This window comes from Varroa destructor, unplaced genomic scaffold (genome assembly GCF_002443255.2).
Source record: "Varroa destructor unplaced genomic scaffold, Vdes_3.0 BEIS01000001.1, whole genome shotgun sequence".
NCBI lineage: Eukaryota > Metazoa > Arthropoda > Arachnida > Mesostigmata > Varroidae > Varroa > Varroa destructor.
This window is the reverse complement of record NW_019211454.1, coordinates 18,203,150-18,229,318: the sequence shown is the minus strand read 5'-3', so window position 1 is coordinate 18,229,318 and position 26,169 is coordinate 18,203,150. Positions and strand designations below refer to the sequence as shown.

Genomic DNA, 26,169 nt, shown 5'->3' with positions numbered 1-26,169 from the left:
TTATATTCAACTGAGATCGCTCTAAATATCTATAGTGTCGAGGACGTATTTCTCTGATCATTTTCGTATATGTTTCGTGGAAAGCTAACAAGAAATGCAGACGTACATATATGGCTGGTAATCTATTATGCATATACAATGTATCTAAAGATAACGATAATAAATGTCATTGTCAGTGTTACTGTTATGACACATTGTGCAGTGCACGGTGAAGCTCCATTCTGAATTTTTGTAAGATTTCTCAGCTTTGCGGTCTCCGACTTTTAACCGGGCGATCTGTGATCGTAACTGCTGTATCACTAACTCACTGCTTCCTGTAGTGGTACCTGGTAACTCTTATTGGCCGTCGTCCCTGACTGAAGGCCCCTACTGGATCCCTCGCTCTGGTTCGTCAGATCGTTGGGGACCTGGCTGGTTGATGAGGGAACAGAGGACCCCCTTTGGCAGGGTCGGGGAGACCGTTTGTCCTTTTGGCTACGCAGGTTCTGCTTTACGCGAACGTCGCGACGTGAGCGTTGTGAAGAACGACATGATACAGCCGTCGATCGCATTATAGAAAACCAAATGAACGAGAATGGACAGACAACAATGGCATCCTGTTATATCTATGCGAAACATAGTATGAATTATTTTGTACGTTATATAGACAATGCGTCTGTGTAATATTGTCTATATAGGTGTTTCTAAACAATTTCCAAACTCGCAAGAACTGTCTCTTCAGAGGGAACAGCTTGAGATGCTGCTAGCGGGTATCTATGGTGCAAGGCCCAAATAACGGTCTGCCTTCAAGGCGTTTGCGAGGCCAAGGAATGCAAGCAGGGCTGACAGAGATATGCTCCCTTGTGCTCATTCATTCTACTGAAAAGACACCACTTTGGCTGGCTAGCTCAAACGCCAAAAAGGAGTGTTTTCGGCTCAACAGCATTGATGAGCTGACACCTTCGATCTCAGGTTCTACTACAAGTCTGCAAAATATATTGCTGGTGATAAGTCGTTGCATGCCTAGGTTCCGTCCGCGAAGGCAGCGGAAAAAACTGAGGCTCTAATTCAAATGGGAAAAAGACAGCGCCAGCAGAAGCAATGCTTGGTTAAGACATAGACTCGGTGAAGTCGCTAGAAAAGCGAATATAGAATATTGGAACGGCAAAATTCTTGTGCTCGACGAAAACAGCTCAATAAAAAGCCAATAGAGCAGCGAGCCGGGATTGAGTCACGGGGCCGGTGGTCTCAGCTTGCCTCAAATGACTTTCTTGTGCTTCTAGGTTAGGTAGGCAAGATAGTTCTTGGGACCGAATAGTTAAAACGGACTAGTTATGCAAGGAAAGGCGTACGGGTTCTTGAGCGAGCTAATTTGAGAGGCGTGTCCGTGATGGCTTATTTTGTCTCCATATTTTTATGTTTAAATACGAACAACGTTTGGCTGCGCGGGGCTGACACGTTCAGCCCCCAATATGATACCTTTAAAGCCTCAAATCGCATTAATACTGCGTAGGGGGTCAAATTAAAATATAAGAACACATCTCAACTGACCGTCCAATGTAAAACGATAAGGTAGATGGTGAAGGAAGCGGACGATTCGGGGTGTTCCATGTTCTGTTATGCGTTCTGGTAACGTTTCCCTAGTCAACAGGATGACAGACAGGCAGGGAGCCAAACCAAGAAAACAATACATAATTTGGCTGGCAAAGCGTGGGATCAAAAAAGCGGAGAAGGAAACAAAAGTATTCTCACGGATGCCTTATTAAGAGCCTCTTTTTTTTTGCTATGCCAGTGTGCACATGTATGATAAAGTAGAGTTGGTAATTTTGAAATGTACGCCAAGCAAATTTGGAAACCAGTTAGAGACTGTGAAGAACCACACCGACGCAGAATATAAAAATAACCATAACGACAAGAATAATCGTCATCTATCTCTGATATTTCTGGTTTTTACTTTTAAAACCCTTTAGATAGCAAACCATGGTGACTATAGAGTAGTTCAAATACTATGGAATATCCTATATCACCATGTATAGATAATTTTGGCTAAATGATCCAAAAGCCAGTTTCATTTTTATCATTCATATTTTAGCCATTCAGATCTTATCAGATTTATCTGTCGCAAATTTCAAAGTGGCAGCGCCCAGCATAGTGCATATTAATTAATGGTCTTCCTTTGCTACGTGTTTTATCCGTACTCCATAAAAATTTCTCTTCGTAACAGTATGAAAGCTTATGTTGAAGGGTGCCCTCCGTGCTTACTTTGAGCGAAGCGGACTGAGCACCGTAGACCTTAACTCTGCCCTGGTTAGCTCCCATCGTGTTTCAAGCTGGATATGGGAGGGTCCTCGGAGGCCAGTGCCGCCGGGCGCGAGCAGGAGGCGGCCTAGGCTGAAACCGGCCTGAATTTCGACTAGCAATATCTTATTGCAGCAGCGCAGGGTCAATGGGGAAGGCCACTTAGGCGATCTAGCCCCACGATCGTTCTTGGCTATCACCTTTCACAACCACCAAACTTCTAGCATTGTGCCTTCGCTTTTCTTTGCCTGTTTATTTGTTGGCTTATTTCTTCTTTCAAACAGTTGTGAGTTGTGTTCGCCTCCGTTTGAGATTGCTGACTTCGTTGATCGACTCCGAATGTGCACGAACAACTAACAAATATGGGGGTAACTGTTTTTCTTACACTGATTAAGATAATTGGAACGGGATAGAGCGTATTCCGACGGGTAGAGCGACGGGAGGCGAGAAATTATAGAAAAGGAGGGCTGTCCCAAAAGTATCACAGTCGCTTCCTGTTCTCTGATACAACCGATATTGTTTGGGATCTCCGTTGGAAGCGTATAGATGCCACGGTCGCTATTAAGGCAAATAGTTAGACTGTCGTCTTATTAACCTGTACCAGACCTTAGCTTGTCCTTAAGGCCCTTCACTGTCGCGGAACCGTTTGCCTCTGAGTTTGTTGTTGCTGTTGTTGATGGTACCGGTAATGCGTTTTTCGGTTCATTTCTTGAATCTGGATTTGTATCGTCATCGTTACGATTATTGCGACATTAGTTTATTGTAGATTATAGGACATTGTAACATATCGTTCCGCCACCCCCAAAGTATCGTCCCACAGAGATCACTAGGCAGCAATGGTTGTTTAACTTCTACAATGTTTCTGCTTCTTTTAGCGATTTACGGATTTGTTTGTTTGCTTGCTTTAACCGCTTCTTGACTGACCCCTGGGTTCGTCAATTTTCTATTCTTTTGTTGTACTCATTAGCAGTGTGCGGTATGAGACAGTCTGTTCATTTTGCTGATGTCTGCTACTACCCTTAGAAAGATATCACTTAGTAAAAATCAATCAATAACAAGTCAGCGTCACGTTTGTGGGCTTTCTTGTTTTGTAGTAAACACCTTCAACTCTAACCTTCATCACCACCACCAACAACACCACAGTGTACTTCTTTCCCAACGCTTCCCACTGCCGTGTCCTTCAAATTATTGTTCTTGCCTATGATCTTTTCCTTGTTTTTTTGCTGTTTTCTATTTTTCACCTGCTCCCCAAGCACGATACGTAGCCGAGCTGGGCCATTACAACTCAATTCAAATGGTCACGCGAAGACCTCGCACGATCCCACAAAATATACATCTTTTTGCGTAGCTTCCTCGCTTTTTTTCGCCACTTGGTTCCTCAGTGGTTTTCCCTTCTTTTTCAATCTTCCAGTTGTGCTCTCTCGTAGGCCAATGCGACAGGAGGAACTGATGAACCCATCTGCTGTTGTTCGTGTTGTTGTTGTTGTTGTTGTTGTTGTTGTTGTTGTTATTCTCTGCTGCGAATTTAGCGATACTACTAGCAACGCTTTCGACGGAATTTCATGTGAGGCGTACGCCAGCTACTACAACTGGCAAAGCATGTCGTGCTGTGATTCTTTTTTAGGGATTTTTTTAGGATGACTTTTCTTTTTCCTTTCGAACTTTCTTTTGTCTTTGTTTGTACGTTGCAAGGTGTTTGAGCCTAAGCGTTCGCGATAGAGATGACGTTTTTTACACTCACTGCGTTCGTTCTCAAGGACGTCCTATTCCCCGTCGACTAAATATATGTGTATATATCGGTGACGAATCGATCGGTTTTTTATTCATTTGTATATTCTATTTCGCTCTCTACCTTCTCACGGCGATGGTATATTACTGTTTAATATACAAATATGTCTTAGAGATACCGATATTTTAGCGAAGCATCTACTACTCGCCGATTATGTCAGTCTTTTCTTAAGCAGCTGTTATGTTTCATGGAACGACGTTTTCCACGATGATAATCGCTTGTTCTTTTCGTGAGCTGCTGGTAAACGTCTTCCTCTCGCTCTATGTTTTTCAGTCTACTAAGATTTTCTACTGGTAGACACTAAAGCAGATGAAGGTTTCACGTATATGACTGCTCCACGCCATGAAGAGTGAACGCTGTGTAGGTGACACCGTCATGTCCGAAACGTATATCCCCTGCGTCTTTGATGATAGGTTAGACCAATAGGGTCCTCATGGTTTTTCGCTTGATGTTTACGTCCTGTATTATAGGTGTCTGTCTATTCCTTCTTAAGAGGTTAATGTTTGGTTTCGCTAGATTTTCTGCGACCTATTTCATTAAATCTAGCACATTAGGCTGCGACAAGTTCATTCTGTACCGTGCCTTTCGCTCCACCGCTGGTTTACCCAGCGCTTCTCGGCTTTTAATTAATGTCCTTTCCAGTTTGTTGGCCTTGGCTGTTCTTCGTGTTTGCTAGTCGGATGTAACGTTTTCCGCAGCAGCTGCAACAGTCAGTCGATCTTGGTCGGCTGCCTCCAGCTGTTTCTATAACCGGACCTCGCTCCCACTCTACCTTCATTTACAGGGACCGGCGATGGTTTACATCACCGACACCACGAACGCCTTGAACCTTAACTGAGTTGGCCAGGTTTAGGCCCGCGCCGACTCTTCGGACAGTGCAATTGCTCGTGTCTTTCGGAGCCCTTAGCTGAATTATGTACGTCCTTTACGTTAGCAGTATGAAACACCAATTTTTAGTAGGTGAGTCAGGCCGATTATGGCCTCTATTCTTTTCCATATACATTTTCTTTGTCTTCTTTCTGATAAATATCATCTGATATAGCTGAACCTTTCTTGCCTGGCCGTTTTTGGGCTTCACTGATCTTTTTCTCGCCTTGATTTTTTTGTTGTTTTTGCAGTACTATTTGTATTTCTCGTTGTTGCGATACAGGTATGCAACACTACAGAAAACGATACAGAATAAACCAACCAAGTAAGCGCCCCACACCCTACGGTGGGCAGCGCGAGTCGCGTTTGTCTAGTTGCTACCGCATGCTGTATGCGGGTTTCAGCTCACGCAGCCCGCAGGTTCATCTAGTTAGTTGATTCGACTGGGGCGTGCGACGAAGCCGGACCAGACATTCTGACTTCCGGAAGACAGGGGCAGTACGATCCACGACGTACGTCAGCTTCTGCCCCTCACCTGACTCTAGGGATTTTATCTATTTTGCTTTTGCTATTTAAACAACGTAACAAATTCGTACAATAATAGGGGACAAAGTTCCGATCTTGTAACAGGTCGATGGCCTATTGACGACGATAACGTGCTTAGCTCATACGTGTCATTGACGTTTGTCGCTGTTTTCCGTGCCGTTTTTTGTTATTGTTGATCGTCGGTTGTTGATATCATCGGCTCTCCCGACACGAATATTGCGACTGGCAATTTTCGGTGATGGAGTTTCGGCTGACGTAAACTGGTGAATGTCACAGCCAATAGAAATATACTAGTGATCTGATAGTAGTTGGGCGTCATCTACAGACTTTTGGTTTAGATCGACCGAAATTACTATTTTTGTTGTTGGTGTACTAGAGTATAGTGGTATTAGGGGAAGTTATCTCGAAAGCGTCCTCTTCTTCGAATTGAGCTATTAGTATCCACTGGCTTTTTGTCTGAGAGTTCTGTCTATACCTTATCTTTGATCAAACTCGGGAAGGAATTCTCGGTTCGATTGTCGACAATCAAAAGTGTCGCAGGGCCACAGAATGGGCTTGGTCGTCGCTTTGCATTTATTTGTTCCTAATCGCTTTCCTTTTGTTTCTAATGATCTCTCCTTTCACTGTCTCTGTGTAGCGTTCCGTATCGTAATTTCATATTTTTTTACGTTTTTTGTACAGCTTGAAGAAAGCTTCTTCTTTCTCTTTGCTGATCAGCAACAAAAATATGCGGACAAGCAGCCGCCAAGATCATTGCCGCTAATCGTCAGCTACTGACTGGTCGTGCACTGGTGTCTCCCATGAACACACAGATCCAGGTCGAGATACGCTATTGGTAATAGATACGGGGGAACTACATCGTATCGCTTACGACGATAATGATTAAATAGCCAGTAGAAGAAAGCTGTGCGCACAAATCGATCGAAGCGCACTATTCACTTTATGCATTCAATCAAAGGCAAATCTTGCCGCACCCCGATTAGAGAGAGCCGGTAACGAAGCACTGACGTACTAATAATAGCCTCGCTCCTTGTTCCTCCTTGCCTCTGCTGCCTCTTGTTTTGTTTGAATGTTGAACCATCTGGCAGGGGCGATGACACGTTCTGAGTTCGTCCTATCTTTTCCTATTACTTGTTCGTTTGCTGGCCACTTTTACGTAGCAGCAGAAGCTGTGGCGTCGGGCTCGAGATACGCAAAAAATCCCGAAACCCTGAGGGTTGATGCAGGACACCGTGTTCACCCTCGGATATGGCTCACACCCGCTGCGCGATGCCTTTTCATAGGTGGTAGGAAAACTTACCGTTGATCCGCCCTAACCAGTCACAGCTTAGAATTCAAGCGCCGGCAAAATAGTACAGAACAGCCTGTGAATAGGGACCTGGACTCCGCCGAGACACCATACAGAACACGATTAATAATTGGGAGTGTTGATACGCATCAACGCGACGTCACGTATATACTTGCTCACGCACCGATCGCCATATCGATCGCGATGAGTTATACGACGCGGGAGATAGTCGAGATGATTGCACACGTGGACACGCAACGATGTCTGGATTCCAGAGCACGCGACGCGCCAGGACATCCTCGCCTGTCACTAGGCCGACTGGGTTCTGTTGTAAGGTCCCATTACTTTATTAGCTGCTCTAATTGCGGGTGTCGCAGATCTTTACATGACACAATCAGTAAACTGTTTATCGTTGGGTGATGATGCATCTTGTTGAATTCGCTTTGGTTCCACTAACTGTCTGTATAGCTGCCGATATGTATACCAATGTAAACGATCACGGTGGTGGTGATGAGGTCTAACGATCCTTCTATCTTGGGACTGCTGATCCTGCTATAGCTAAAGACACCTTCTTCGTTATTGTTTGCCAGTCTCACTTTCAACCACTTACCGGCCCCATTTATCCATCACCTTGTCCATGGCTGAATTTTACCTGATAAGAGGAGCGCTGACGAGGCATGAGACGTAATGAGCGTCAGGCATAATGGTTCGACGGGTTGTTACGATTGAGCAAATAAATGTGGCTGAACCAAAGATGAGCCAATATCACAGACCACCGTTTCGTGCGGCGTCTGTCTTGTGTCGGTTATCCCGTTCGCTCACTCAAGTGCATGCGTCATAGTCAAAGACAAGGGCCTGTATCTTTTCGCGGAATCCGGCTACCGAATCTCGATGTCGTTGTGGTTCTTTCTGGCGCACGGGTAATCACGGACGCGCGCCGTCACAAGCATCATAACTACAGTGATGTCGTAGCAGAAAACGACGTCCGTGTCAGCTGAAAGGATGCAGCCCCTACAAAACCAACCACACCGAGCTTGTCAGCTTCCAGTGACGATGGCGGCTGGGTCAGCAGGAGCACGCAGAGTCGTGAACAATTGTGTCAATAAAAGCGACTCAACCCTCACTAACTGTTTTCTACTTCATTCGAGACGGGCTTCGCGGTTTTTTCATTTCACTTGACGCGTTGTTTCGACACTTGAGCGCTCAAAAGAGGGTGTCGCGCTCTAGCTAAGTTGACATTAATATTAATTCGACGTTTTTGACTTTATCGCCGCCTGCGTATCGTCTTCCCTTTACGTATCGAGCAAAAGACCAGAGAGGCAGCCGGGGTACAGGAGGTTCCTGTCAACCGCCGGAGGTCGACTACTGTCAATCAACGGCTGGTCGACCGTTGTCAGTAGAGGTTCCTCACTAGGTCCGCAATGCTGACTGGTGGCTCCTGGCGATAAGCGGAAAGGTTGATGATGTCTTTGTCGATGGTACGGTGTACCACTAAACCTGTATCGACCGTGTTGTCTTTATCGAGGGTTAATTCGAGCGAGGCAATAGGTGCCAACGGGCGGACCAGATGGGGCGCGCCGTTTGCGGTGTCTGGCACCTCACCGTCCGCTGAAGCACACCTACAGCGTGAACGTGGGCCAGCTAACGAACAGGCCTATTTCGAAGGTTACGGTCTCGCATTGTCGGGAGACAGCAGCAGTTTTGGCACAATAAAAACATAGGGATACGCCATGTTGGAGCACAAGGAACGAAAGCGCGGAGTCGTGAGAAAGGACGGGAGAGGGCCTCAAAATAACAACAGCTCTCTACAGGTGGCCTCTGGGATTGCGCCGTTGCCGTCGAAGGCGCCTGCAGCAGCAGCAGCAGCAGCAACAGCGACAGCAGCAAGCTCCGTGCTGTCCCCAGCTGCTGCTGATGTCGCTGGTTATCCCTTGCCTTGGTCGTGCTGCGGCTGCTGCGGTTTGTAAGGTGTACCTTTCTCTTCGCTTAGCGGCGCTTCGAGGCTCAGTGGCATGATGGTTTACCGTTCGTTCGGTAGCTATGTCTAGCAGGCCGACTGGCTCCATTGGCTCCTTTAGCACTCCGCCGTCACTGCAACTGTTGCCGGGAGGGCATTGGTTGGCCGGGCGGTCAGTCAACTAGTTCCGAGAAAGCAGCGATGGAACGCCACGGAAGGAGCGTTTCTGGTGGGGGGCTACTGGGAGCTGGCTGCAGAAGGCAGCGAGAAATAACTAGTAGAAGCCGCCAGGCAGTGTAAGCCCACGAGGGAACACTCTCTGGCCTTTCAGGCCACGCGATTATTGCTCTCGACCGTTTTTTTCTGCAGCACCGGCTGGGCGTGCGACGGCGCAGGTAAGGCACGTAGTTTACTGCTATTGCCGTCGGCTTCGCAGCCGCTTGATATTCCGTGCTCGGGGTACTTCAGTGGCGCGGAGCGGTTGTGGCTCGATATGATCCAGAGCAATGCTGTGACAAAATAGGACTGGAGCGTGGTTCGCCTGCTTGGGTGATCGGAGAGCTAAATGAACGTGGAACGTGGGTTGATGACTGTAAACTCACTATTGGATCTACGTAGATTTGCGATTTCTGTAGGAAAGCGTTAAGGGTAGCGTGGGAGTACAGACAACAGCGGTATGTAAAGACCGTGTCCTATGCTGACAATGGCTAAGCCACATAAGTTTTGTGAACATTGAGGAGTCCATTATTAGAATTATCGAGGGATCAGCGATGGCTAGGACGAACTGCAGATCCCATATACTGGCTGAGTACACTGTCGAAGAGACTCGACATCTATTGAACGGTGGTTGTAATACTTTAAACGTAAGGCGTCGCTTAGCGTAATGAATCGTACGTAGAACGTATAGGAGAAGGTTTAGCCTGTTGGCCAACGCGAAGGTACCATTTCTAGACTTAGAAAAGCACTTGTAAGTAGCCTTCTCCGTTGCCGTACTTGATATGAACGGTCCGTGCTCATTTATGGGAAATGCATAGTACGAACGGTGTTGAAAATGCCCGATTTTTTTTTATTTCAATCTTCTTTCGAGTACAAATCGCAAATGTCGTAAAGCACTGATAAAGCAAGTTGCAAAGTGCTTCCGAACGATGCATAAATGCGGGCAATCAATTGGATGAAAAGAGAGCGGAAGAAGCTTTGAAAAGATGCAAAAACGCCAATTTAATATCTGAAAAATGTATTTATAGTATTCATTACACTTAGGAAGACGAAAGGATAAGAGATAGTTTATTATAGGCGTATATATATTTGTTTTTAACTTAAATCTGAGTATTTGATGTCTACGGCTGATCGGTACCAGTAACAATACACAGCTTAGCAAGACGCGAGGTCTGTCGAAAGACCTGGGTCGTTTATGTTTGCCCAAGTGGGTTTACGTGCTGTTTGATCAAGATCATGACTAAACACTGTATCCACAGTTCAAAAACAATTCTGCAGCATAAGTGCGTGGGCCTTTAGGTTAAAATGGGTTTGGCGGTTGTACGTGGCAATCAAGAACGTATATTTTGTTTTCAAATGAATCATCCGCAGATGTGCGTTTACACCTAAAGTTTAGGCCGGCGTTGGATGGCCCTTGAAAGAAGGCCGTTAGCAAACTTGTCACAGTTCATCAGGGATTGTTGCCTGAAGTATAAGGGCAAGCTGGTGAAGAATATACCCAACTAAAATTGTTGGCTAACTAAAATTGTTGGAAAAAGAAGTGATACTTAATAATAACGACTATTATTGTCTAAAAATACGAAACGTGAGAGCGGCGCTCTAATCTCGCCGTACGATATGCGTGCTCAGACGACAATCGAGCTGGGTACAGTTGAATGGCCATATACTTAAACTAGATCTTCCCCACACGTTATTTAGCATACGGGTATCATTCTCTTAGGTAATGCGTTGCGTTTGATAATACGGCCTGTACGGACGGATCTAGTTAATAATCTAATTAATTTAATTTGGTAATAATAGAAAAATATTTAATCTATTTATATAGGATTATACTGTCGGCGGCAGACAGGTGATTCCATATAGCTGTTCGTTTAATATAATAATTTAATTAAATTTTTTTTTTAATTTTAATTGCTTATATTTCTAAACATGGCAATGAATTTTCAAGTGTTCATTATACTTCAAATGGCCGCTTTACAGTTATCACAGATTGCGTTCTTTTTATGATCTTTGGATCTGGGTCTGTTTGATACTCGTTTACATGCAAAACAAATATTAGTTATATACTAAAAAAAAGGCACGAAACTTTTCAAACAATTTCGTGTGATTTTTCGTGAGCCTAAACCCGATCTATCAGTATCTCGTGACGACGCGCTTACAACAACATCAACTACGTTGTGGTCGTATATAAATAAACGTGGGTTACGTTGCTTTTGAAACCGGTTCGACAGGCATCTAGATGAAATGGTCGCCCACTTTTTCGTTATGAATGTTATCGGCGCCCCACTCATGCTTACCACCATATTTTCGTGCATATAGCATTGGAATCATGTCTACAAGAGACTGCGGAATCAGCAGGACGCATCTGTTCATCACACAGGTCTCGTATCGCTAATACTTACTAAAGGACTTGTATACACGAATAAGTACCCATACACACCCATTTTCTCGAGCGGAAAATTTAATTAGTTTCCATTCTTCTTTGCTGCACTACACCCTTTCCTGGCTACTGGCCCTTTCGTAGATTAGGTTCAGGGACGCCACCGCTTACCCCCTTCACTGCGTAATTGTATGACTTCTATTGTCGACCGTCGAAAAACTGCACAAATAGGGAAAGTTCATAGTCGGAAATGACGCTTACTAGGACGCACAGTAAAGTTCCAAGCCCTTTTCACATTTACCTAAGGCTGCTGTAACCGGAGAACAGCACAAGCCAGAGTTCTCTCGATGATAAAAATAGTACGACAACCAGCATTCCTTGTTACAACATTTCTGGCTGTCCCTTCCATCGTCGGCTTTACGTAGCTAACTAATGCCGCGGTAGCTTCGTGGGGGGTATTACAGCAACGGTATGGATAGCTTGTAGCACAAAGAAGCGGACAATTCGGTTTGCTTTGCCTTATAAGTGAGGTTTCCCAGTTTTACTCATTTCGATAGGACCCTTGTGCGCGCTGTGACACGTTACCCGTTTAGTGGTCTCACAATTAAACTTTTTTCTCCCTGCATGCTGCAGTAATGTAACGTCATAAGTCCCTTTTGAGACGAAGTCAAATTAGGTGAAAGTAGTTCTATATAGGCTATAGGTAAGCCGTCCGCGATCTCCTAACCTATTGGCCGTCCACCTGCAAAAACAACACTTCTCTTTACTGTTAGCTTGGTTACGTTTTAATCTATTATATGTCAAGTCTGATATGAGCCTTGCAACTCACCCCTCTCATCATTAGCAGAGGCCCCTGCGGAAAGGAAAGCGATCACGGTCCACGAGGCAGCATCCCAGTTAGCTAATGAAAAGTAACTAGACTGATCGTTCCTGTTACCCCTCGGATCTTGGCTTCATCGCAAAAACCTACTGAAAGCTCGCCCGCTCTAGGAGTATCTGGGTCTCGGCAAGGGGCTCTGTGGTGCTCCGTCAGTGTTGACAGCTCTCTTTGGTTAGTTTGGATGACCAGTGCTCCAGTTGAGTTACGCTGCTAGACTGTCGTTTCGGCAGAGCTTTCAACGTATGCCGCAAGAGAATAGCGCATTCTAGTGCGGTAGCGGAATTCGAATTTCAAGGTTCGTACGGCTGCCCCAATGGTAACAAGAAGAGGTGGTCGCAACAGTGTCATGGCAGTGCGGTCAGTACTGTATGTAGCAAACGGAACAAGCTCCCATAAACTGGCGAGTTGGTCACGCTGCTGTTTGGCCATAGGACACACACAGACACTCTCCTGTTCGAGCACATCCTCCTCTACTGTTGTCTTGGTGGGAGGCAAGCCGCCCGACGCTGGCTGAGCGCCAGTCCCCTTCTTATCTCCCCGGCATTAACACTTTGAAAGGGACGCGGTCTGTGGAACTTCAGCAGGGCGAAGAGTGTTACGCTGAATGAATGGTGAGCTTTTGTTTGGAGCCAAGTTTTTTTTTGTTGGAAAAGCAAAGTATTGGAAGTTTCCTAAAGTCAACAACTCTTAGCTGTTGTTAACGTCTCTAAGAGTCGGCACGAAACGGTGCCGATTTAGGAAGTAGATTGATGTGAATGCAGTGCTCGACTTCGACTGGCGCACAGAATAACTGATCAACAGCAGTAGCGGCAAGGGAAAACGCACCGACAAAGGTAGCACCTTATTCAGCGCTTCAACCGTTGTTGATTGTCGTAATTACCTCACGCTCCTTTTTCGCCTCTTTTCCCATTCGCCTTTTCCTCTTCATTTCTACGATAGCGTCTCCAAAAGCTGCCTATCAGGTGGACTGACTCATTCTTTTTTGACGGGGCTTTTCTACTTGCAGTGACCGGGATGTACGTTTATGTCTTCAGTAAGAATATATGCAGGTAGTAGCACTAATAACGGAGCTAGCGGACCTTGGAGTGGCCGATCTTCGCCGTCTTGCAGTGTTCGGACTTATTCTCCATTTTTCATTCCCCTTGTGTCTTTGAAAACCGTTCACGTAACCCAATGCCTGAGTACGCAAAAGGCCAGCCACTAGAGATGCGATGCAGCTGACACATAGTCAGCCATTGCCTTCTTCTCCACCCTTGGTTTACTTAATCTCCGTTAGGCATCTTACAGTGAAGACCGGCTGACACCAGTAAGATCCCGAATTCGGCAGGATCATCATGGGCTTTTGAGGCACTTCCTGTAGATCCCGCTGCAACTTCTTCATCTATCTCTGTTTCTTCGTGTTCCGCTCACCACATCGATCACCGCTCACGTCATGAAACCAAGTTACCTGGTCGTTTCAAGGCATGGACGTGGACATCAATAATCTCCGCTATCCCCTGTAATTGTCGATGATGAAGCGCGTATTTTTTTTACATAAACTTTTAACTATTTTGTTCGGCGTTTCGGGGAGTCGATGTGCAATAGCGAGTAATTGGCGGACTGAAGGGCAGAGGTTATTAAGACGGCGCAACTAGGCGAGTCTGCATGGCTAGCCAACAAAGGGGCCTCGGATAACTAACTTAAACGTGCAACCTCGCTAAGCGGCACGGAGTGACGACGATGGCATTAGCGATGGCAGAGCCGGCGTAAGCAGCGGTGCGAAACAGGACAATGTAAGTAATAGAGCGAGAGGGATTATGAAAATGTACGTGGAAAGCTAAAGGGAGGCTTGGGGGAGCAAGCCTAATATAAAGTTATGAAAAGAGGTTCTGCGTGGAGCTGCGTCGTAACGAATCTATCTACCTAAGCTAGTGGACTAGTTTTTATTTAGAATTGCGCGTTCGATATCTAAGCCGTTAAACATTGCTTGAGGCCGTTGACGTCCAGTACGTAACGAATGGCGTCTAGGTGCTGTTTCAAGCCTAGATAGAACACCACGTGTCTTTGAGCTAGCGAAGTAACAACAATTTTATAATAACAATAAAAAAAATACTGGAATATCGAAGTTAAATGAAGTAAGCCTTCGTTTAATGTTTTAATACTTGTTATAAAAGGTTCTATGGGTTTCGTTCGACAGCACGGCCTTAATGTTGCTGATTGTTAATCTGTCATATAGAAGGGTTCCATTTCCTTGATTAACTCTAAATACCAAGTACTTGATTGTCTTGCTGGTATTTTCCATGAGCTGTTTGTCTATTGTGTTTAACGCCATTGGCTAACAAAGCAGTTTGTAGATAAAGACTTTGTTATTAGATAATATTAAGGTATGCGATAAACCGCCAGATGTTACCTTGTGAACCTGACAGACGTTACTTCATGAAGTTCTTTTGATCGACTCGGTCTCGTTCATCCACAAGAAGTGAATATGCAGCGAATTAATGAGCTACCTGAAAAGAAAGACTTGATAACAAAATTCGACTTCTATTCGCGTCTACACTGAGGGGAAACTCTTGTGCGAGCAGGCCAGTATAATCCTGTGCTCGAGCTAGAGAAAACGGCTGTCACAGTAGAGATAAGCTTCCTTTGTGCTCGTATAATCCAAACTATATGAGTTCATTATGTGGTGACGCTGCATGTCTCGGAAACACCAGAGATGACAGAGCATCATATCAGCCCACCGCCGGCTCCATTGTCGTTCTTTTCGCCCCGAGCGTCAGAAGATCGTATTGTGAGCTGGGTTCGATTAGAGCTCGCTCCGGCATTGCGTCACAAGTTGCGTTTATCCTACCTAGTTGTTACGTGCAATAATGGCTAGCTAACGATTACCAAAAGCTGATCATTAATGGCTTTTTTAACCGTTTTTGGTTATCTCACGTCTCGGATAGATTTGCTTCGAAGCATCCTTTTACCCCCATTCAAAAAGAATAGGTACAGTTCTGGAGTGCTGCAAGGGGTGAACGCAGCAATGGTATGGACTGATAATTTTTATAGTAGCAAATTAATAATAATATAAAGTGGCGGTGAGGTGTTCCAGCACAAGTTTAAACAAAAAAAGGGTCTAGTGTTGTACGGTTCGATAGACAATCGGGGCATTTCTCTTGAGATAGTTCAATAACCACCTAATCTACCCAAAAATTAGGTGACCTAAAACAAATGTCAACAGTATAACCATTGGATAATTTGGAAACTAGTCTAGCCTTCTTTTTATTAGAGATTTCCAAACAATAAAATATTTCGATTCCTATAGGAAGTTTTTTAGACTTAAAACGTTAAATATCGATTTTTTTATTGATACGCATATATAAACATAATAAAACATGTTTTTTTCCAGCTGGAGATTCAGCCATTCGAATCGTCCAATAAATATATATGCTCCTTTTTAAAAAACTGATTTAATCACAAAGTTAAATGAGTGTATAATACCAGCTAGAATATGGCAACTCTATAGCATCAACAAAGCATATTGAAACAAAAGCTTAGTAAAACTCTACTGAAGAAATAAATACGCCGGTTTAAAGAAACCGGTACAACAGGTCATGGATGAACAATGCGCATTTTGTGTCTGTGCACAGGTAGTTGATCGAGTAACGATCTGCATAATCTATATAATAAATCTATAGGATTAAAGCCTCTCAGCAGAATTGTGTCATGTAGTAGGAATCGAAGCCTACCCTACACAGGACTACAACTAGACCTATTGAAGGGCGGTCGGTACAGAACAACAGAGTCCTCGGCTTGTCCCTGTAATAGCTTAGTGGATAACGGATGTCTGCTAATGTCAGGAATACGCTGTGGTCTAGGTTCAAACTCAGACACACGTTTATTTCGTCCTGGAAGCCAGCCGTCTGATGGAATGCCCAAAGGTGATATTGAGCGTAAAACTTGAAACACAGAAAATGATCGAACTTGCCACTATAATCCAATTACATAGAAAAAAACAGCGCGGTACATGACGGCTCAGAGAGGCGGAATAAATGACGCAGTCGAAAAATTGTCTTTGTGTTCCCGTCCTGTGCTCCGCGATTCCTTTATTGTTGTTATTTGCTAAGTAAAGCCCTAACGGCAATCACTCCTGTAATTTTATCCCCTCACTGCACTTAGTGGGTGAGTCGTAGCCGGGAGCATACGTAGTGTGTGCGCCAGTGGCCCGAAAAAACGCTAGGGTCAAACTCAAGACGCAATGCTGCGTTTAAAGGGTAGGCGTGGTAGACATAGCCTTGCTTGTATTCAACAAACCCCATACAGCCTAACGCAATAAATAGTGCATGGTAAATTAGTACGCTGTGAATAAGCGAGGCACCTTTTCTCCCTCTTTCTCTTTTTCTGTCTAGTAGCCAGGTTTCGTCCTTCAGTGGATCCTTTACTACGTACGAAGCACAACGGCTTGCTAATTCCGCCTAGGGTTTTTCCGCTTTCTTTATAACTACTGATACCATTAATACTATATTGTTTCGTTGTTTTTCTATGACTCTCGATCAGAAAGCTCACGTACTTTACTAGACATATATATGCATAAGAGTCAAAGATCCTGAATCTGAAATTGATACCGAGATCGATAATGGAACGAAAGACACTGACGATGGCTACGAGGGGTGACCACGGGAATTTTAGCCGGCTCGCCTTGTTTGGGCTGCCTGTTGGGAACGTGCACGACTTTCGATAAAGTATAAACGAATCTTCCAACGTTGTTTATATACTGAAAAACGCTGTACCCGCAAAGCAGTCTCTTCATACACACAGCGAGTTCTATTCGTCATGTAGACTTGTACTAACAGTAAAACAAAGCGTTTCCTGCTATTCTTAAAGCTCTCGTAGCCTCACACACAGTTGTCTCATCAGATGACAGGTTCACAGGGGAACAGATAAGCACAAACAGAAAAGGAAGGAGCTAGACCACAGGATGTTTTCCGAATAGCTTGTAATCCTGGCACTCGTAATCTAGGCATATATCAAGAGTGAGCTTCAAAATGGAATTAACAAGCGCGATGGATCCGAGTGGAATCGAAAGAAAGATTGTGGTTGTTAGTGATTAGTCTGAGAACAAATCATTTTCAGACTGCAAGAAAAAAGGCCACAATTCATTGTGCAACGTACGCCTTAACGCGGCCCTGTTTCGTCCGTTTTTATCTAAAGGACCTATCGCAGAACGACAATGGCGTAGGGAGTTGTAGACGAATCGCATTCGCGGAGACTACCATTTTTATTTGTAATAAGAACACTTGAATTGGTAAATGAAAGATACGATGTGACCTTCAAACGTTTAGATTGCATGAATATCAAATATGCTTGAAATAGTTGTATCATCGTCAGTGCGAAGTTAGGAAGACGAATTAAATTCTATTAGTTCTATTATACAGGTCTTTGCGATTGATTGTACGATGCTGATAGGCTTGTCCACTGGACCTAGAAACACCTAATGGGTGCTTTAGGTTCGAAACTAGATATACCTAGGCCCATCTCCTCTCGCGTTCGGAACGAGCCATCTGAAGCAATTCTTAATAGCAGTACCAGACGTGCAACGTGAAATGGCGATCTTTTTTAGAAAGATAGACCATGGGAAAGGGGGGGGGGGGGGGTACAAATCTAAGAGAATCTAAAAGTCCAGAGCGAAGATATGAACTTGAAGGAAGATGGAAAAAACGGCAAATTAAAAATAGATAAGTACTACGGCGGTCTCTTGGCGCTAGTATACGAGAACGAATAAGAGACACAATTCTATTGGAGTCAAATTAATAAATAATCTGGAAAACTTCTGTTTATATATAGGTTTCATCATTCATTATATGTGTGCATATTGTTTCCATGACGATCTTTCCCTCACTTTCTCAAAATTAGCTCTATATTCGAGTTCGCCAAACCTAGAATTAAAACTGGTCAGCGCCATTAACCCATCTTTTCGAAGTGCGGTAGTTATTTGGCAATTTACGGCTCGTACTCGGCACCTTATATCGGTCTACCATTTTGAATACCCGATATCACCCATAAAAACAGAAAGCCGGTACTTCAGCTTCTTAAGTTTCCAACAAAAGCAAGGATATTAAACTATGATTACTTCATATGTCGAGGGTAATCTGGAAAAGCAATTTCAATTAATCTACGTTACGCATATGATCTAAGGCAAGGCAAGCCCTTTACATACATTGACAGATACTGATTTTTTTTCTCGTAGACATTAGACTATCCTAAGTACGTTTTTCTTTTGATATTCGACCACACATCAGGTTATCTGACCCAGTCCCGTCTCTGTATACCTTATACCTTTTCTTTGCGCCCCTGTTACCTCCTAAATGGGCATAATGGCTGCTGTAGATAAATCTCCCCTACAACAATATATTATCAAACCCCCTGATATACACTTGTATTTGCTTAACGAATATTTGGCTTCCGAAATGGGTCGGTTCTGAATAGACAGTTTTTTCAAACATTCCTTACATGATTATAAGTACGTTTCCTGTGGGCTTTAATGCTCCTTCTTGTCCATACAAAAGTTTTTCTATCTGGTCGTCGTATACGCTATATTACAGCAAACGGCTGGCAGATAGGCCTTGGCACATCTTGCAATTTATTTTATAGACATCACAACAAAGCTGTCATTCATCTGTGTTTTAATAAAGGCAATCGCGTTGTGGCTTGTGCTAATCTCTGGTCCCGATCGATCGATACTTATAATGTCAACGGGACAAAAACCATCTGCTCATTGAAGGAGCACGACGTGCTCATATGGGCTAAAGCAAAACCTTTTCTTCACTGACGAACAGCTTACTTTATTTTCATCGCCTGAATTTTTATTTGAAAGATGCAGCAGAGAAACGAAGGATATGACTAATTGCCAGATGGCCGCTGGTTCATTCGCATAAAGGCGTATCTTCTACAGGTCACAGAAAGAAGAAACAAAGCCGAAGATGTTTGATTTGAGCGAAATTCATCTTCTTTGCCTATTTCGATCGTTAACTTCGCCCCTTTGAGAGCAACACTGCTTCACATTGGCCCTTTCTTGTATACCTCTTTCTGACAATGCGCCTCCTGTTTTCGCAATCTGGTTTTGAAAAAGACGACTACCACTTAACATCCTTCATCGCGCTGTACCTTTTGGCCCTATCAACGTATATGTTAGATTTGTGAGCCAGTATCCCGGAAGAAAGCCCATTGTCTGCTGTCAAACCGTAATACGCGTCCGCCACTCTTTAGTAAGTCTTTCATGCATATTATATCTCGTATGTATGTAACACATATCATAGACTAGGTCCACCCTGTTCGGTAAAATTGCTGCATAGATACCCTTGGGCTGGAATAGACTTCACATAAACGCAGCTATTTGTGGCTGCCTTTATTCATCTATTGCAAATTCTGTGTAAACACAACCTGGAATTCTTGACGTTCAGCTTACCCCTGCTATTTCTGTTTTACTAACTTTACAGTCGTGCTATACATGGAGTTTCGTAGAGAGGTTACCTAAAGTCGACCTCTAAGGTTTGCTGCATCGAGTGGGCAGAAGACCAGAACTTAGCGAAGCCTAGGTAGGTTTGGGCAACTTTTCTGCTGCTTTCAACATGTGATTTGGAGGTATTCGTTCTACTCCTCTTGGGTATAGGAACCTTTATTCCTGTCTCTTAGCAGACAGACTCTCTGACTTAGCAGAGCCCGAACCCCGTTGCCCCTATCTATCAACTTCTTAGGACCTGTGGCCTATAGGGGCACGCTAAAATCCTACTGGAATAGACCACTGTAAACTTATGCAATACCCTCGTTATCTCCGAATGGCTCACTGCCGTCCTCCTCTGCCTTCTTGTAAGTCGCTTTTTGTCACCCGTAACTCTCATCACAAATGCCTTTTACTAGCACAGCTGGCTGTTACCAGCTACTTGCTAGCCTTGCTTATTACTGCACACAGGACCGTGTACGGCCTAATTTTTTTCAGACTCCTTTTTCGGCCCTGTCTTTATTTCACTTATAAAGCCCGCTTCTAGAGACTACAAGAGGCTTAAAGCCTACTCTATAATGAGACCATGGGGAGCGACGAAGAACAAGCTAAACCATTTGGTAGTAGTAGCAAGTCCTGCCGGGCTCAACAGTCTGTCTGTCGTGCAGCTACGCCGTGTAGGAGCACTGGGACCGTGATACGTGACGCATACACATGTATGAAGTTTGCTACACGATTTGATTTCGTAGTTTCTCCACTGTCGTCCCGATACAACCTCCTCGTTTTCGTTGACTTCTTCCTCTCTGCAATTTTTTCTATTCAAGTCCGCGGCTGAAGCATGTCGCTGCCAACGCGTGCCTAGATTTAGATTGCGTTCGGGCTTCCTCTACCCCCTGTTGCCGTTAACAGACCGACTATAAGAAATAAGGTAGACATTCACGTATATCGTGTTCCGGCTAACGTGATCCAAGCCAAAATGAGCTGACTTCGCTAGTACGATCTCGCTTTCCACGATCGTTGCCACTATCCAACATGGCGTTTCGAGAAATGACGTCTGAATTTCGCCTTTCACTGCGTGTTTTGTCTCACTTTTTAATTGCATAAATGACCGAAGAGGCGCCGGCAATTTCCAATGACGTTGAAGAGAAACAGAAATAAGAGAATACGGATAATCGAATGGAGGGGCAGATTTAGAAGAAGGCAAACGCGCATCCCCTTAGAGGTTACACTGATTGCTGGTCCGATGGACAATTATATTATGAAAACAACGCGCGCCGCTCTATGCGCCGGTTCCTTTCTTTTTGTCTTTAAGCCTCTATAGAAGTGTATCGAAGTCACACATAATGAAAGCTAGATTTGGTCTGTCTCGGATTGATTTGTTACTTGTTAACTAAAACGTGGAAAAACGAAGTCTCTTGGATCAGACGGCACCCGTTCCAGTCGACCATGTACAGAATGAGTTGCAAGACGCGAGAAGATGGAAATTAAAAATAAAAGAAAAAGGAACCGGAAACCGTAGAGAGCGAACGAGCATGAATCGAGGTCTCGAAAATCGTCGATGAAGCTGGCCCCGTTGGTACGGCGACGCTGCGTCAGTACGAGCAGGGTCAATTAGATAATAAACGCTGCGCGTTATCTTCGAGTTAGTGCTGGAAGTAATCACTGATATTGCGATATGTAACCAGAAAACCTTCTGCCCTGAGGGTATCGAAGTTAAAAAAACAAAGCGAGAGATAGAGAAAACAAAATTGTCAAACCTATTTAAGCAAGGCGGGCGGCCTGCAATGAGACGACGAAGCAACCTCAAACTCGATTGGTTATTTAATTATTCTGATTTTCTCCACGATTCAAGGCGGTGGCTGTTGTTTTGGCCTCGTATTGGAGTACACATGTGCAGCATACGTCGCTATAGTTTATCCTTGATTTTCACTAAAACTAAAATATAGCATTTCCGAAAATTGAGATACTTAGGGAGCGACCGAAAGCAACAAAACATGCCATGTCGAGCAAAGGTCACGTGACATACATCTTTTTTAAACACACGCGACACGCACATACAGGCTAAGGTAATTTTTTCCCAATCTTCAGTTTATATCTGTACAGTTTATTACTTTTAATGGACCTATCCAAATTTAGGCAAATTTATTCATAGATGATGATAAGATCCGGTGTTGATGCCACCATCATATATGACTATGCGAGTATAGTAGATGAATTTATATATATATATATCTGTTAAGTGAAAACCTATAAAGGGGTTTCCGCCCTGTCCTGTATAGTTTTTTTTTTACTGCTTTATTACGTTCGCTGGTAGAGGTAAAAGAGCAGGTTGGAGTAGCCGTAGTCTGCAAACGTGTGTCTCAGTAAAAATATGTATATCTCATAATATAGAAACGTTTATGTTATTAGATGTAGTTTTTGTTCGAGGTGCGAAGCGTCCGTTCGTTTACGTACGTGTCGCCATAAATCGCAACTTCTTGAACATCGATCGGGACGAATTAATTTACTTTACACCACATAAAAACTTCTCGTTCGTTTTCGATTTGTATATGCCTCAAAACCTTGCCCCTTCTAATTACACTGATCAGAGTTAGACGTTCGTGATTCTTCCATTGAATTTGTTTAATCGCAGGAGCCCAGCCCAGCCCAGCAAAAATGGCGGGTTAAGTATGATCCACCCCAGCTCAAACACTTATAAATACATCAGTTAAACTCTCTCTCTGTACCGCGTTGGAAAAAGCTCCGCTTTCGTAGATGTGAAGAAACGCAACGGATTAGGAATTGTATGTTAGATTGGAAAACTGATTTTGAGTCGCTGGAACCGTAAGTTACCTCAGCTCGTGCAATCTTAAGAATTCTTCTTCGAGCTCTAAAGAGAGCAAATAAGTATCTGTTATATCTGGAATGAGGAAGTTCAAATGTTGGAGAACGACAACAGAAATCCACCAAAATACAGCTATCATAGTTTGTGAGAAAGCCTTCGTGCAGAAATGTACGAAACCTGCAAAAACGTTTTGAAAGTTCGGTCGGCTGACATCATTGCCGACAATCAAAGGGAATCGTACGAGCCGGTCCATACCGGTGCATTCACAGGGTGGACGAGTTGTGCTCTCAGAGTTGCCAATTTGCCCTCCAGACTCATAACTTATTTAAACGTTTTCTTTGGAAAACTTTTTTCATAAGTACAGACGCATGTTTTGACTAAAAAAAAAACAATGACGACATTGATGCGGACGACATCTTACAATCAAGCCTGCCATGTCGAACAATTAGACCTTTAGGGTTCTTTGCATTTTAAAGCCACTTGCTGTTTCAGAAATTGACTCTGCTAATTGATGAGTAGCATCAGAAACCGCGCTCAGTCTTGGGTTCCGGTGAAGCTATTATCCTTGACCCCACAAGCCCTTGGCATCCGTTCTTGTCTACCCTGATTCCACTCCTGTTGCATTTAATGGTCACGTTGGCAAATTTCAGCCACCCACAATCTGGGTATTACTTGAACAATCGCATTTAGGGCTGAGAGCATTATTTTCTCTAAGTTTGTTCGTACAATCAAAATCGGTCGCTTATATTTATGGCGAGGGCTTTATTTTCATTTGACGTTGTAATAATCAGCTTCGCTACAGTTGTTTTGACGTAGAAAGCCGAACATGGGTACAGCAGCGACCACGATAGGCCAATAACTATCTAATCATGTTTAACGAAGAACTTCACATTTTGAAGAGCGGCGATCGAAGATACGGGGTCCCAGCTGTTGCCACGATCATGATAAGGTGTCTGCCCACCACAACCTACCTATAATTTGCCTACCTATAATAAGATACTGAAACTAAGCATTATTCCGGATGGAGAAAGATGATTTGAGCATCGACAACGATCAATACTTAGAATATTCTAAGCGTTAGGTTATACATCCGTAGAACGATATAATTAAAATGAGAAAGTGAATTTCTCCCGTCTGTACGGTATGATTGGATCAGGCTACGGTTATGTGTTCTCGCCGTTCGCATAGAATCTATCTATTCTTGTGCACACAACTGCGGCAAACTCACGCAGAAGATATAGACATGATAACCAGTTTGGCATCTAATTGGAACAATCATCACGAAAGCAAGACAACGACACGGGCGGCGCCCGTCCTGCAACTCATATAGCCATGCATGATACGGATTTTTACTTAATTTCGGGGACTGTTCTCGTTTACGGTCGCCGACATACGCTGTCCGCTCCTTCCACTTCAGTAAGGTTTTCGATGGTAGAAGCTGCTTGACGCACAAAACGAATCGGCATAAGAAGCATATCCTCTCCACTTTGTGCTTTTATTTTAGCCGTTATCGATCGGTTCAACGGTTGTGAGCTCTGCCAGCAAGAAATGAACCGTGTGTCTATGGCAAGCCAGAAATAATAAATGTTTTGAGTACTAGTTAGGCATCCCTTTAAGCGGCGGTTGGTCCTTATTGATACGCATCGTGCCGGTTTTAAACCTAAATCACCTCATCTAGCTCTGAATTTGATACACGGATACGTTACCACTGTGTCATCGAGGGTCAATTACTTTACGTCTCCTAAAAACCATCCAATATCTGTCATCATCTTTTAGATCTGTGACACTGGCTTCGTTCACTGTATGTGTGGTGAAATGTGGTAAGCATATATAACACCTGTTTAATAAACTATAGTCTGCCTTTTTAGCCGCAAATCTACCGTACGCCTTATGCGTCTTGGATGCCAGCGGTCGGACTAGCCCATGCAGCCGTGTTTTCTCACGATTACAAGCATCTTCTGTCTCGTTGCGGCAAAGCAGAGGCCGGCGGGCGCTACAGCCATCGAAAATTCGACCTAGTTATTGAAGTCGACAGCTCTGAGCATCTGATCCGTCTCAGACGCGGCGTCGCACGTTGTTTTTGCCATAGGTGAATTGCTCAGGACATTGTTTGGGTTTGACTGGTTGTGTTTTTTCCTTGTGGATGCTAGTAAAGTTATCGTCGTTCGGCCAGTACCTGGGTACTTATTATAGTTGGTACTATTGCGAAATACAGGCTACGAGAAATCAGGTATAGGCAATACATAGAGAGCTACTACAAAAATATATCATATCCATCTCATAATTTTCTGTAAAAACGATCTTTTCGTCTAAAATCGCTAGCTAATTTCGTAATTAAGGATGATTTTGAAGGAAACAAGAACCTCTCGAAGGTTTGGGTTAAATTTCATTTGTCCTAGAAATAGGTCTTGCAGTTATGTTAGACAGAGGATGGTCAACTGTAACAATGCGTACCCATCGCGTGTTTCCGGACCGATTCGACAATACCGTCTTCAGCATTTAGGCGACTATGGGCCATGTTTGCTTTGACGGTAGATATATTTGCCTAGCAAAGATCGGTTCCACATATTTCAATTGATGAGTTCTTCTTAGATTGACGCCTAACTGAATCAGAACTAAACAGGACTAGAAACAATTTCGACCACCTCTTAGAAAGAACCACATTTTTAAATCATCCCGCGGTATGGGAGATTCGATTATGATGAGGAGAACACATGAATGATAAACGCATGCATGGCTGACTATGCGAGTGCTTTACCAGCCGACGAATCTCAATAATGACGTTACGCTAATAGAAATAACCGCTTGTAAAGATGCGCCTGATGTTTTCTCAAAGGAAAAGCTATATTTATAGAATGCTACGGTAAACATCGAAACATATCCACACTTCCCATTAACTACCATATTTTAACTTGAAGGAGCGTATATTACGATTTTTTTTTTCTATTTGACGCGCCACGTTTAAATTTCTTCGATAATAGTACTAACAAATCGATATAGTGACTACATCGATTCTGTTGTGATTTTTGAAGAAACGAAAGAAGAAGATAAGTAATGAAATCTTCTTTTGCAAGCGTAGCTAGAGTTCTTTTTTTTGTTGTGTCAATTTAGCGCATCCACCTATCCCATTGAAGTAGATAAACATAACAGTGAGAAATATCTTTTTAACTTACATTACTATATTTGAAGAGCTGCAACAGCCTAAGAGCTATCTAGATGTTATATAGTTCGTACCAACATATAGAAAAAATTAGTATTATCAATGGTTTTCGAAATACTGCCTATATATATATATATATATATATATATATATATATTTGCATAAAAGGTGTATCGTATTTTTCTTAGAATTCCTACATATTATATAACATTGCACAATGAACGTAGGTATTGCGCGACACCATTTATACATTCTAATTTTTCTCAAGAAAATTGATCGTTAGGTCTTAATCTTCTTCTTCTTGAAAGCTTCTGACTACAATTGGCTATAGACTTTGTATGAATCCTTAACATGATACTGTTAAAGGATGACTATATCACCGCAGGCGAAAATACGCACGTGGTACAATTTCCGGAATCAAGCTATGTTCTTTCTTAGAAGAGCCGCTTAAAGAGGCGTACCTTTGAGACTTAGTTTCCACCTATACATCGCTTAAACGTTAACAGTTTGAATACCGTTAACGACT

General features: G+C 43.5%; 1 protein-coding gene across 1 annotated transcript in view; it reads right to left on the bottom strand.

Moving 5' to 3' along the window:
* Positions 1-26,169, bottom strand: part of LOC111245759 (cGMP-inhibited 3',5'-cyclic phosphodiesterase 3A-like) — a 126,779-nt gene that overhangs the window by 28,286 nt on the left and 72,324 nt on the right. Inside the window, exon 3 of the mRNA XM_086976788.1 lies at positions 309-485. Coding sequence (XP_086832914.1) covers positions 309-485 — 177 coding nt within the window. The remainder of the gene's footprint in view (positions 1-308; positions 486-26,169) is intronic.